The sequence below is a fragment of the Triticum aestivum genome, chromosome 4A (genome assembly GCF_018294505.1).
Source record: "Triticum aestivum cultivar Chinese Spring chromosome 4A, IWGSC CS RefSeq v2.1, whole genome shotgun sequence".
Lineage (NCBI taxonomy): Eukaryota > Viridiplantae > Streptophyta > Magnoliopsida > Poales > Poaceae > Triticum > Triticum aestivum.
Genome location: NC_057803.1, coordinates 736,848,687 through 736,861,721, shown reverse-complemented (window position 1 = coordinate 736,861,721; position 13,035 = coordinate 736,848,687). Strand labels below are relative to the sequence as shown.

At 46.1% G+C, this 13,035-nt stretch overlaps 1 protein-coding gene across 3 annotated transcripts; it reads right to left on the bottom strand.

The window, feature by feature from the left end:
- Positions 1-4,647: 4,647 nt before the first annotated feature.
- Positions 4,648-11,278, bottom strand: LOC123083491 (chitin-inducible gibberellin-responsive protein 2). Of its 3 annotated transcripts, none has more exons than XM_044505524.1 (7): positions 11,052-11,278; positions 10,432-10,620; positions 10,110-10,368; positions 7,863-8,076; positions 7,630-7,753; positions 6,982-7,282; positions 4,648-5,989 (listed from the first exon to the last, which is right to left on the bottom strand). In XM_044505524.1, exons 2-7 carry the CDS (start codon positions 10,612-10,614, stop codon positions 4,833-4,835), a joined length of 2,238 nt encoding a protein of 745 aa, XP_044361459.1. In that variant the 5' UTR covers positions 10,615-10,620; positions 11,052-11,278; the 3' UTR covers positions 4,648-4,832. The 3 variants fall into 3 exon arrangements, with proteins under 3 accessions (XP_044361459.1, XP_044361460.1, XP_044361461.1); XM_044505525.1 differs by having other exon boundaries at positions 4,648-5,977; XM_044505526.1 differs by having other exon boundaries at positions 10,451-10,620.
- Between the last annotated feature and the right edge of the window lie 1,757 nt (positions 11,279-13,035).

Here is a 13,035-nt window from a genome sequence, read left to right as displayed (position 1 = left end):
TTTCATTGAGTGGTACTTCAGAAGCCACCATGATTGAGCACTCTTGAAAGTAGTGCCACAGCTTGCAGGCTTGCGGGATGCCATGAAGACCGCATATGCTATCTTTTGATAATGCGGGTATCGGAATTTGCATGGTGTAAGGACTGTCGATACGTAATATACTGGTTTTTGGAGTGGGAATTTATGTCCCTCTTCCGCTCGTTCGACGACGAGCACCGCACTCACCACCTGGTGGGTTGCAGATATGTAAAGCAACATTAGTTCGCCGACGCTTGGTGCAACCAAGATTGGGTTGCTCGCTAGCAGAGCTTTTATTTCCTCTAATCCGACAGTGGCAGCGTCCGTCCACACGAAGTGATCGGTGCGTCGGAGAAGTCGGTACAATGGCAATGCCTTCACTCCTAATCTGGAGATAAAACGGCTTAAGCTGCCATGCACCCGTCTAGGTTTTGGACCTGCTTGAGGTCTGTTGGTGTTGCCAACTGTGTCAGGGCTCAGATTTTGGTTGGGTTTGCTTCAATTCCTCTATTGGAGACAATGAACCCAACAAGTTTTCCGGCGGGAACGCCGAAAACGCACTTTTTCGGATTAAGCCGTATATCATATGATCGGAGGTTGTCGAATGTCAGGCGTAAATCATCCACCAGTGATTCAACATGTTTGGTTTTAATGACTACGTCATTTACATATTCCTCAACAGTCTTACCGATTTGCTTCTCCAGACATGTTTCAATCATGCATTGGTAGGTTGCGCCGGCGTTCTTGAGACCGAAAGGCATAGTGTTGAAGCAGAAGAGCCCATACGGGGTGTTGAATGCCGTTGCGGCCTGGTCGGATTCTACAATCTTAATTTGATGGTATCTGGAGTATGCATCGAGGAAACACAGTCAATCATGTCCTGCAGTTGCATCAATAATCTGGTCAATGTGAGGTAAAGGGAAGGGTCCTTAGGGCAAGCCTTATTAAGATCTTTGGAATCGACACACAGGCGCCAGGACTTATCCTTCTTCGGCACCATGGCCAGGTTTGCTAGCCAGTCCAAATGTTTGATCTCTTTGATAAACCCGGCTTTGAGTAGCTTGGTTAGTTCCTCCCCCATAGCTTGTCGTTTGGGTTCGAAGAATCGGCGCAGTGTTTGCTTGACTGGTTTGTATCCTTTTAGTATATTGAGACTATACTCGGCCAGTCTTCGTGGGATGGCTGGCATATCCGAGGGGTGCCAGGCGAAGATCTCCCAATTTTCACGGAAGAATGCGCATAATGCGGCGTAGACCCCTAGATCCAGTTGTGCCCCAATGGAAGCTGTCTTCTTGTGGTCCGTTGGGTGGACTTGAAATTTAACTATTTCGTCCGCTGGTTTGAAGTGGATTTGGGTCTCTTATCGAGGATTACATCGTCCCTATCCACTGTGGAACGTAGGGAGGTTAATTCTTTGGCCGCTAGGGCCTCAGATAAGGCCTCGAGAGCCAGAGAGGTGGTTTTATTTTCGGCGCGCAGTGCTATGTCCGGATCACTGGTGATAGTGATAACTCCATTGGGCCAGGGCATTTTGAGCTTCATATACCCATAGTGGGGTATGGCTTGGAGGCATGTGAATGCATCATGCCATAGCAGGGCGTGATACCCGCTGTTAAAAGGTGCCACACGGAAGAGTAACTCTTCGGACCTATAGTTCTCCAGCGTGCCGAATACCACGTCGAGTTTGTTTTTTTTTGAGCATCTTGCTTCTCAACTAGGGATAATACCTCGAAAGGTTGTGTTACTTTGCTCAATGCGACTAGTGTACATTTGCATTTTATTGAGTGTGTCCTCGTAAATGAGGTTCAGCCCGCTGCCACCGTCAATTAGCACTTCAGTGAGCCGATAGCCGTCCACAATTTGGTTTAGGAGTAAAGCGGCTGGTTCTCGGACTGAGCGGGATCTTGGTTCGTCATCGGCATTGAAAGTGATTGTCGTATCGTTCCAAGGATTTATTGCTGCCACTTGGTAGACTTTGGCGAGGTCGCGAAGCGCCCTTTTGCGCTGATTACTGGATGAAAAGGTCTCGAAGACCATGAATACTTTGAGATCGTTGTCCTCCGAAGAGTAGTTCTCTGGGGTTTTGTTGGTGAGGATATCCTCGCCGCTCTTGGCCACTTGCCGAAGTATCCAACATGCCCGAAGGCTATGCATTGATTCGGGTATTCGGCGTCATGTGAATTTGACAAGGCTTGTTGAGCAATGCATCGAGGACAGTTCTATGTCCCGTAAAGGGTTTTATTTTCTTGTCCCCGGGATGATGATCAGGTGCCCCGTGAGGGTGCATCCTTTTGGCCCATTCAGGAGATGGCTTAAAGGCCTGCGGTTCCCAGTGGGTTGTCTAGGTCTTCTAGGCGCTTTCCATTGTGCAGTACTTCTGTACTATGTGTGCCAAATCCGTGAAGCGCAATACGCGATGGCGGTTGAGGGCGTTAAGTATTCCCTCATCCGTACAGTTGTTGCAAAATACTGAGATCGCGTTGTCGTCGCAACAATCTTTAACCTTGTTTTTAACAAGGAGGAATCTAGCCCAGAAGTGATGCACTGTTTCCTGAGGCTGCTGCCGTACGTACATTAGGTCGCATATATCTGGAGGACCGGAATTTCTTGGGGAATATTGCTTGTGGTGGGTCGGCGAGATTAAATCTGTACCCTGACCCATTGTGGAGTCTGGAGTTTGAAGAGTTTCCGGGGCTACCAGCCTAGGCTCCAGAGTGTCTGGTGAGTTCTCAGGTTCAAGGCCTGATCCTATGTTCGGAGAGCAGGACATGTCTTCCCGATGAGGGGTGTCCGGCTCTCCTAGTTCGGAAATTCGAACATATTTTGTTCTCAGTGTAGGAGAAGAATTGTTGTCCACTTGTTCCTCCACAACCGCTACCTGATGCGTGATCGGTGGATATTTGATTTCTCTCTGATCGAGTTTAAGCCCAATCCGATCATAGTCGGTTGCGCCCCCTAGGGCGGCGATGCGATCTAGCAGTGCGTTCAAGGACGCTACATCTGCCGGATCCATCTTGTCGGAGTACTCCGGGCTAACGCGAAGACGGTTTTCAGTGGCAGGCTGGGCTGTCTTCGGCTTAAAAGGCCGAATGGGCGCCTAAGATGAAGTTGCCAAGACGGAGGGTTTGCCTTGAAACCAGGGCTCCTCCGGAGGTGATGCTGTCCTTGATGACAAGGCGGGCCATCAAGCCTTCTAGCGACGGTACAGTGGAACTCTCAATGAAAGCACCAATGTCGGTGTCAAAAACTGGCAGATCCCTGGTAGGGGGTCCCGAACTGTGTGTCTAAGGATCAAAGGTAACAGGAGGCGGGGGACACGATGTTTTACCCAGGTTCGGGCCCTCTTGATGGAGGTAATACCCTACATCCTGCTTGATTGACTTTGATGAGTATATGGGTTACAAGAGTTGATCTACCTCGAGATCGTAATGGCTAAACCCTAGACGTCTAGCCTGTATGATTATGATTATGCCTCTACGGACTAAACCTTCCGGTTTATATAGACACCGGAGGGGACTACGGTTGTACAAAGTCGGTTTACAGAGGAAGGAAACTACATGTCCGGACGCCAAGCTAGCCATCCACGCCAAAGAGAGTCCCAACCGGACACTAGAGAAGGCCTTCGGTCTTGTACCTTCACGGCCCATCAGTCCGGCCCATGTCCAGGCCGGCTCCCCGAGGACCCCATAATCCAGGACTCCCTCAATGGCAGGGGGTTAGGCATAGTGAGGTGGGTGGTTTGATAGAGTGGACGACAAAAACAACAATAGCAGGAGGAAGATGAACCGCAATAGTAACATTGGGTCATCATCGGCGAAGGAGAGGGAGGGGTTATTAGATTCGAGTGCGCCTAGGTGAAAGGTCGCTGGTACCAAATATGATGGCAGGCTTAGAAGGATGGACGACGCTGATGAAGGTAGTGATCAGGGCAGGGGGCGACCAGGCGGCGCACAACCGCACCCGCCGGCGTGGGTGGCACTGGCAGGTGGCTAAGCAGGGGAAGGTGGGCAAGTTGATAAGGTGGATGAAAAAAAGGGAATGGGGGTACATTAGACTCAACTGGGTTGTTTTCCAGATAACTGGCACATAGATGCTCCCTTAAAATTGTGTTGTCTGGATAATATTCTGAAAAATCTCTGAAAAATCTCAGAAGGATAAAATATGAATAATTTTCTTATCAGAGAAGCCCAATAGTATCCTCCTCTATATTTTTTTTCTTTTCTTATATCAACAACCCATTATGCTTTTGGGAGTGTTTTGTCTAACTGCAACTAAATTGTACAACATTTTGTTTGCGCAATCCATCCTGAGTAATCATAGACATGAGCCCCAAGACGATGTCGTTGTAACGAACCAAAAATCCACCAAGTTTTGTAACAACACAAGTATATATATATGTAACCGGTAATTTTCTTTAAAAGGCCTGTGGCAACGCACGGGCGTTCTACTAGTACTATTAGTAGTAACCTATACCAAGTACCAACCAAGCATAATAAATTTTTGAAATTGTCTACAATTACAGCCATGAAGGAAATACGAATTAATTAGTACTACCTCCGTCTCGGTGTATAAGTCATTCGCGTAGTTCTAGGTCATCGATTTGAGGAATTAAATATGTGCTATATGTCATGAAAAGTATATCACTAGATTTCTACACGGATGTAGTTTCTAAATATATATTTTTTGTTACATATAATACATATTTAGATAGTTAAATTGTCGACCTAGAACTACGCGAATGAGTACCAGCGTGCGGCCACGAACGTCATCCATCATAGTACTAGTGTATATATAAGCATGCTGATCAATTGAGATCAATGCCAGGCGGACGTAACCACCAGTGGCCTGTCCTTCCATCCGAGGTAGAGCACACCGTCCCTCTCTTCGAACCGGTAGTGGCAACTGTACCTCAGCAGCATCTTCTTGATGGTGTCATTTACGTGCGAGCTGAGCGGAGAGGGTGTGAAGCCAGCCTTGATGAGGCGCGCCTTCCACTGGCCGAAGAGCTCGTGTCGTTCCACCCTTTCCGCGCCCTCACAGGCAATGAGGTTCACCATGTCCTTTCCGAGGCAGTGCTGCTCCATGTCGATCCTTTCATTGGCATCCCTCCGGAGTGATAAGTCAACGGACTCGAAGACAGCGGTGTAGTAGTCAAGCGTCTCCGCGAACCTATCTGCGAAAGTGGTGGCTTCGTTGGTGTTGAGCTCATGCTCCACAAGGGTGACTAACCTGGGCGACAAGCTCCTGGCCAGTTTCAGGATCCGGTCTCGCTGGCTTAAAGAGGACTCATCATCATCAGAAATTTTGTGCAGCCCCAGGTTGAAGTTCACCGCAACAACTTCACCACGGATGACACCCAGGTGGCCCGCCTTCAATTGGCTTGCAGTGATGGCAACCGCGCAGAATTCAAAGGGGACGTTGCATGCGCCAGCAATACGCGACAGCCTCCTTCCAACTAGCTCTAGCTTGCTTCTGCCTAGCGTGTATGCTTGTACTGAGTCATCTATTCCTGTGATCCTCACAGCTGGTGCACCACCAGCACGTCTCGCAAGTGCCTGGAGGAGAGTTACCCACTGAACCCCATCGCAGATAGAGAAATCGATGATATGAATCCTATCTTCTCCATTTGTAGCCTCTGCAATCGCGCCGGTAGCCGACAGGTAAGCAAACTTCAAGTAGGGGCAGGACTCAAACAGTAGATTCCTGTATGAGATGAAGTCTTCAGCGTCAGACTCCAAGGCTTTGCAGACCGAGTGTCCTGATGAGAAAATCCTGGCAATAAGGGCCTCCAACATGTAGGCTCCCAACCTCTGGAGTGGGTCACCACACACTGAAACCATTTTCCTCAACTCTACAATTATGTCCTGACTGATACTTGAACAAGAGATGTTGGTGGCCTTGTCGTCCGCCACAGCTTTAGCACAAACAATCAGTAGCTCCTTCATCGTTAAATTCTCCGCTGCACAACACACTCTCCCACAAGCAAGCAATCAGTACAAATCAAATCAACGGTAGAGGCAGACACAACAGTGAATACATCAATTGCAGATCGAACAACATTGTTAATTGCCAAGCATTAATTTGAATATGTATGATGTGTCAACAAGAAGATTTAATTAGTTCGCTTCACTTTTGCTACCCGCCCACGACAAAGGGTAGAAATTTTAGCATCTAGCTAACCTAGCTTTTGACAACGAAAGAAGAGCAAATTAATGAAACAAGCAGTTTTGATGAATCAAGTAAGTGAACTAATTAGAAGAGCAGGCAGGATTGTATAGAAGTGGACTAGCCAGCAAACCTGCTGCGCTAGAGATCGTGCGTGGCGCTAAGATCCAAATGTACATTAGCTAGCTGCTAGCTACTTGTGTATCCAAGGTAATTGGTGTTGGGATATACTCCTCATGCGGGTTGTGGGGATATGCTTTGAGTCCTTGTGGTAACACAAACACATGTCTAAGAGCATACCACCCATTGGTGTTACGATCAAGGATTACTTTACACGCACGTGAGAAAATGGAGGATCCTTCACCTCTGTAAGTTCATCAAGGTAGGATCTTATATATCTCTTCAACATCGAAGGTGCATCCTTTCCTTGATCCTCTTATAGGCAAGCTAATGAATTCCTGAGTAGGAACTAGCAGATGTCAGGGGCTTGGTGACAAGTGGTCTCATGGTGCCCAACAAAACACTCAACGAGTCATCTACTTAATCAAGCACACGCAAGATAGAGGTGATAGAGAATAAGAGATATATTAAGAGAATTCAAGTGTGTAGCTGGGGCGTGGACAGGGCGGACCATGCACCACCCTGGAATTTCTCCAATAGCTTATATATAGTATAGTAAAAATATATTTCCTTCAAAATAAATAAATTTATATAAATATTTCTATTACCAGTCACTAGACCACCCCGCCGCATTGGGCTGGCTACACAAGGTAGGGAGATGGATCAAGCAACACTCACCAGACAAAGTTGGTATATCATATGATGTGAGTAAGCGAGATTCCTCAAGGACAGTGTTGGTTATAACTCGCTCTCGAACAGTAGATTGCCCTTCTGTTATAGCTTCATCACTTGTAACAGACCTTCTTGAAGTTTCCTGTTCAACCATCTTTTCAAATTCACTGACGATAAACCATGTAGCAGGCCTGTTCCCAGGGTCATAGTTGGTGCATTTAATCCCTATCTCAGCACATACTTTTACTTGTTCGAGTGATGTCTGGTTCTTTGATGCCCCAAACTTGTTCGTCCAACTTTCAACTACCTGCCAATTTGACAACTGTAGTGAGTTACAAAAAAGAACGGCCTTCATTTTAGAAAAGAAAATGAAAACACGTAGCAATATTGATTTAATATTTGATAAATTTAAGTTTTATTAATCTTTCAATGCACATTATGACTTCAGAAATCAGAACCATCTTTATGTCACACTTTTTCGGTGGATATCACTACAAAGACAACATTTAAATCTTTCCATTTGCAAAATCTACTTTTAATTAGATACTGTGAATGAACATGTCTTGCATTTTTGTTCAACAACATTCAGGTTTTTGCTAAACACGCGATCTAAAATGTTTTTTCTTCGAACCTTCCTCATATATAATAGATTACCTTCTCAACATTGGAGCATTCCTTATGTCCCATAAGGATCTCCATGATTATAACACCTAAACTGTATACATCTGTCTTGAAGGTGATTTCACCACGATTTAAGAATTCCGGTGCCATATATCCCCTACATAAATATTTGTGTAGTTTGTCCGATCCGATTAGTGAATAAAGTGTGTGCAAAAGAATTGGATGACTGCTAAAAATTAAGTTCTCAAATAGAATTGCTAACCTACATCGTCCCAAGCTTGTTTTCAGTAATAACCCGACTCTGGCTTCCACTTAAGCGCCGTGAGAGACCGAAATCCGCAATTCGGGGCACCATATTATCATCCAATAATACATTTTGAGGTTTGAGGTCCATGCGAATAATACGTTGCTGATGAAGATAATGTACACCCTCACATATCCCCTTGATTATTGCAGTCCAGTGAAGTTGATAAGAAGCGTCTATGGAAAGTATATGGTACAACAAATAGTTAGTACTATATGCAACATGATAAGCAACGGAAAAAAAAAAGCCTTCGTGATTGATTGCCCAATTTACAAAATCAATATACTAACAAGTTCAAAGGAAAATTTGGGAAGCAATTTCATTGACAGAATGTGGGTGCGACAATTGGCAACAAAGTAAGTACCACTTTATTTTAGAATTCGGGTGTGAAGGTGTAGGCTTGCCAACATATTTGGCTTGGCGGAGATGCTCGGAATGTTCTTTCGGTCAATAGATTAAGATCTATGCACAAAATAAGTACTCCCTCCGTTCCTAAATATTTGTCTTTCTAGACATTTCAAATGACTAACACATACAGATATATGTAGACATATTTTAGAGTGTAGATTCACTCATTTTACTCCGTATGTGGTCGCTTGTTAAAATGCCTAGAAAGACAAGTATTTAGGAACGGAGGGAGTAGCACTTATGTTTTCATGACATACATGTCGGTGCAATCTTCACTTTAAGGCAAAGATAGGACTGGGAATCAAAATATGGCCAGATGGAAGAGCGCATATATTAAGTGAATTGCGGAAATATCGGCATTGAAGGCTATGATTGCAGGAACCACAATTTTACAGTTTTGTGCCAAAAACCACTAATTTTAAGGCTAATTTTTTTTGCAAAAAAACACTAGTTGACTACTTTGGCACATTTATTGACGATTATGATAGGTGAAGCCCACTTTTCTTGACGTAGCGTAACGGTTCGGGATAGACGTCGTTAGACTTTTTTTTGCCAAAAACTACTCCTGAAAAAACAAAACAGCCAACACCCCTCGACATGCTGCTCACTGCGCAGCCGGCCTATCCACTCCCCCCGCCGCCGCCGGCAGGGCCTGCTCACACCGCCGCCCCTCCCTCCCCGGTCCGCTACCGTTTCCAAGCCAGGTCCGCCGCCGTCGCCAAGCATATCCGGCTACCGGAATCAATGGCAGCGTGGAGGTGGAGGTCGGCCGCCCGGCGCCATCGCAGATGCGCACTTCAGCAGTGGGTTCCTTCTTGGCGCCGCCCCATGCCCGCCCTCCCGGAGATGCGCAATTCAGCAGCGGGTTCGTCCGTGCGCCGCCCCACGCCCGTCCCTCCCCGCTGATGCCCACTTCAGCAGCGGGTCCCTCCCTAGCGTCGCCCCATGCCCGTCCTTCTCCGGTGTCGCCCCACGCCCGTCCCTCTCCGGCGCCGCCCCACCTGCATCATGGTAGATGGGCCGCCCGTGTCCGCCGGCGTACGATCCCAGGGCCGCCCGTGCCCGCGGGCGCACGACCCCGGGGCCGCCTCTGTCTGTTGGCGCATGACCACGGGGTCACCCCTGTCCACAGGCGCACGACCAGGCGACGTCCCTATCCACTGACGCACGACCCCGGGGCCGCCCATGTCACCTGGCACACGACCATCGAGCCCGGCCCGTCGGACGAGCCAGACGGGTCATTGACCCACTGCTGCTGCGGCCCATCTGTGGCAACTTGTTCCTTCGATGGTGCGCCTCCTCACTGGCGACGAGACTTCATGGCCGGCGTGCTGCTGCTATGCCGATCTGCTTGGGCTTGATTGCTAAACTACAGGGACTTTTTTGTAATCCAAAAATCCCTCATCTAACGATGTCTAACTTGAACTGTTATGCCACGTCACATTTGTGGGACCCATCTATCATAATCATGCTCAGAACGGTCTAAGCCGTCAACTAGTTTTTTTTTTGGCAAAAAAAATGCCTCAAAATTAGTTGTTTTTGGCACACAACTGTAGAATTGTGGTTTTCCTACAATTCTAGCCTTCGATGTCGATGTTTTCTGCAATTCAGTCCCCATATATTTGAGTGGTACAAGAACATAGCTCAGAAGTACCATTTAGTTCTGAAAAGAATTAACAAAGCTCACAAGATCGGCAAACAATAAATGACTATAGATTAAAGTTAGACAGGTGCTACAAAGCAAGCTGTATAGTCGTATAGTACAAATTAAAAGAGGGCTATAAGAATGATCTGATTGTACCGGAGAGATAGTCAGCAATGCTCCCTTTGCATATGTACTCGAAGCAGAGCAGCCTCTGCCGTTCTTCTGCACATACAAGCTTCCCGTCGTATGGCATTACCACGAGCTGTGTCTCAGAGCAGTACCCGAGGAATCTCAATGTGTTCTTGTGCTTTACCCCAACAAGACATGCGACCTCACTCTCAAAATTCTTGTCCAGGATCTCAAACCTCTCGAAGAGCTTCTTCACGGCAATAATGCGACCACTTGGAAGCACTCCCTGCAGCTCACATGAATCATGTTAGCTCTCGTCAATTCAGGACGGAGGGTCTGCCTATGTTACCTTGTAGACTGCTCCATACCCGCCCCTGCCAATTTCTTGAGCTTCACAGAAATTCCCTGTGATGGACTTGAGTAGAGAGAAAGGTAGATCGATTGGATCCACGCTCTCATCGAGCAACGCCTTCTCCAGGGCAGCAATTTTCTCACTGTGTTGGTCACCGTCCGCCATCTTTGTGTTGGACATGACTCCCTGATCAGTGGAAGTGACAAGGGGTTACTCCTAATCCATGATGAACTAAGGCCCTGCTTGGATTGGGTGTAAGTTTTTACACCTGTATTTATCTTACAGGTGTAAATTATTGGTCGCCTCTTGATTTCGGCCTCAAATTAAAATGACGGGAGGAGATCCGTATTCTAAACCAGCCAAAAACGAGCTGAAACGCCAATCCAAGCAGGGCCTAATGCTGTTCATTAGCCGTGCGTGGAAATACTGAAAACTTTATCTATAGGTGGTGTCAAAGAGAGAGGTTTTTTGTGCACTAGCATTTAGCAGCAAGCATCGCAGGAAAATGGCGTCAGAAAATTTTGCGATAGCCCTGCACCTAATTATATTTATGGTACAATACGAATCTAGCACTACAAAACAGAGGATTAGTCTCCATCACCATCTTCATGTCTTACCTTTGTCCCTTTCCCTGCTAGAGAAACGGCGCCGGGCGTCGCTTGACGAAGAGGATGGCTGCAGTTACAGGGCCACAACCTAGTAGAGGTGGCGCCCTCGCCGGAGAAATTGAAAGGATGAGGTTGGGGAGACGGAGGCAGGAAAGGGTGTGCGGAGAATGGAGGAAGACCAGCTTTGGCAATGGTAAGGACAGGTCCACTCTACTTTTCGACCTTTGTGATGTAAAGTATGTTCGTTCGGCAATGGTCCGTGTGGGGTAATGGCAGCTGGTAGATGTCTCTAATTTAATAATGTGGGTGGAACACCTTTGTAGATGCGTACTATACGTGGTACCTATTGTAATGCATGTTGATAGCTACCTGAACTTGGTATGTATTTTAATCAGGTGGCGGTAGCCACTAGCCACCAGCCTGATGCTCAAACCAAGGTGGCAGCAGAGGTAGAACTTGTGGGTGAACTTGTAGTAACAAGGAGGAGGACGAGGCCGACCATCGATGGTGATCCCTGTCGAGTCATCGGAGGAGGATCACGAGGAGTACTAGATGCCTCGGAGGAGGATCACGAGGAGTACTAGATGCCTCGGAGGAGGACGACTAGTTTGATGGTTGTGTAGTCGTTTAATTTATGTTTTTAATTTAGAACTATCTTTGAAATATGTTTCAAATGAAGTAATAGTTGAAGTTTCTAGTCTTTACATCTCCACTTCGTATCATCTATTGGGGTTGCACTTTTACATCACCAATGTATATCATCTGTTGGAGTGGCCTCTCTTTTGAAGATGTAAATTGCACTTCTTGATAATGTAAATTTTACCTCTCCTAATTTACATCTTCAAATTTGCACCATCTACTGAAAATACTCTTAGAGTGAACAAAAGGGTACATCGATCGACGAGTTTCTTAATTAGAACCCACTCGATTTCCAAGTCGATCTTAGTTTATTATTAGTAGGACCGCGATCCATGTTAGGATAAAGTTATATTGCAGGAATGAGTGAGTATGCATTTACATAGCTAAAAACTTAGGACAGTGAGAAAGGACATGATTCGAAGGGCCAGCTTCAGCATCTGCAGCAATTTTAGGACAGTGACTTTTTCTGTTTGTTCAGCTTCTTTTGGTGAGGAATATACTCCAAATCATCAAGGAAAGCACATTCAGATATACCCCATGCAACTCTTGGAACCGCCATCGAGGTTTTCCAGAGGTAGAAGAGGAAGACATGGAAGAATTAGGCCATGATGCTCAGAAACCAACCAACGAGCTGCTGTTCAGAGTTAGCTAGTACTTGGAGATAGCTGTCATCACAGGTACAATAATTAGCTCAAACCATAACCTAATAGACGTGGGAACTCACCAACCCCGCAGGACGAAGTCAGTCAAATCAAATTAAGCAAAGGAGACAACTTGACATGTATAAAAAGCAGTGCAGATGGAGAGAGATGTTTGGACTAACACACTTGTTTGTTTCAGAACAGTCGAACTAGTGGTCAGCATGCGTAGTAATTTACGGGGCTATGGACAGTACACATGGCTTTAATTTTTTTCGTAGCAGGAAATTTCCACTCATGTTCCTACAAGTTCCCACACATTAATATTTAGATAAACTACCTGCTACCGTCTTGTTTATTTGCCGTGCATGACGCATATTCCCCACTGAGCTATATAATTATGCAGAGCTAGTATATACAACCAATTTGAAAACAAAATTAAGGAAAATGACTCTTGAACTAATCTGCCTACGTCTTGGTCCAACTGCTAGAAAAATAATGGCCAGCTACCGCATCTTGTTTGGTGAAAATTTGTAGTTATCTATCTCTCACACCCGGAAACATCGCAGAAATATAATGCACATAAAAACAAATACCACCTCGGTTCCTAAATATCAGACATCGAAAAATCTTCATAGAAGACAATCCTAAGGCTAACGGAATGAAGCTTTTGAGAGATAACATCTTGGTGCTAGTTTGTAGCTTACTGGCCTGCC

What these genes read in the sequence shown, in the direction of transcription:
- LOC123083491 (XM_044505524.1), bottom strand. Translation starts at nt 10,614, where the DNA reads ATGTCCAACACAAAGATGGCGGACGGTGACCAACACAGTGAGAAAATT. An exon ending in CATTGCTGACTATCTCTCCG is followed by an intron (nt 8,077 to 10,109) that starts GTACAATCAGAT and finishes TACTTTCCATAG; the next exon opens with ACGCTTCTTATCAACTTCAC. An exon ending in TGATATACCAACTTTGTCTG is followed by an intron (nt 5,990 to 6,981) that starts GTGAGTGTTGCT and finishes CTTGTGGGAGAG; the next exon opens with TGTGTTGTGCAGCGGAGAAT.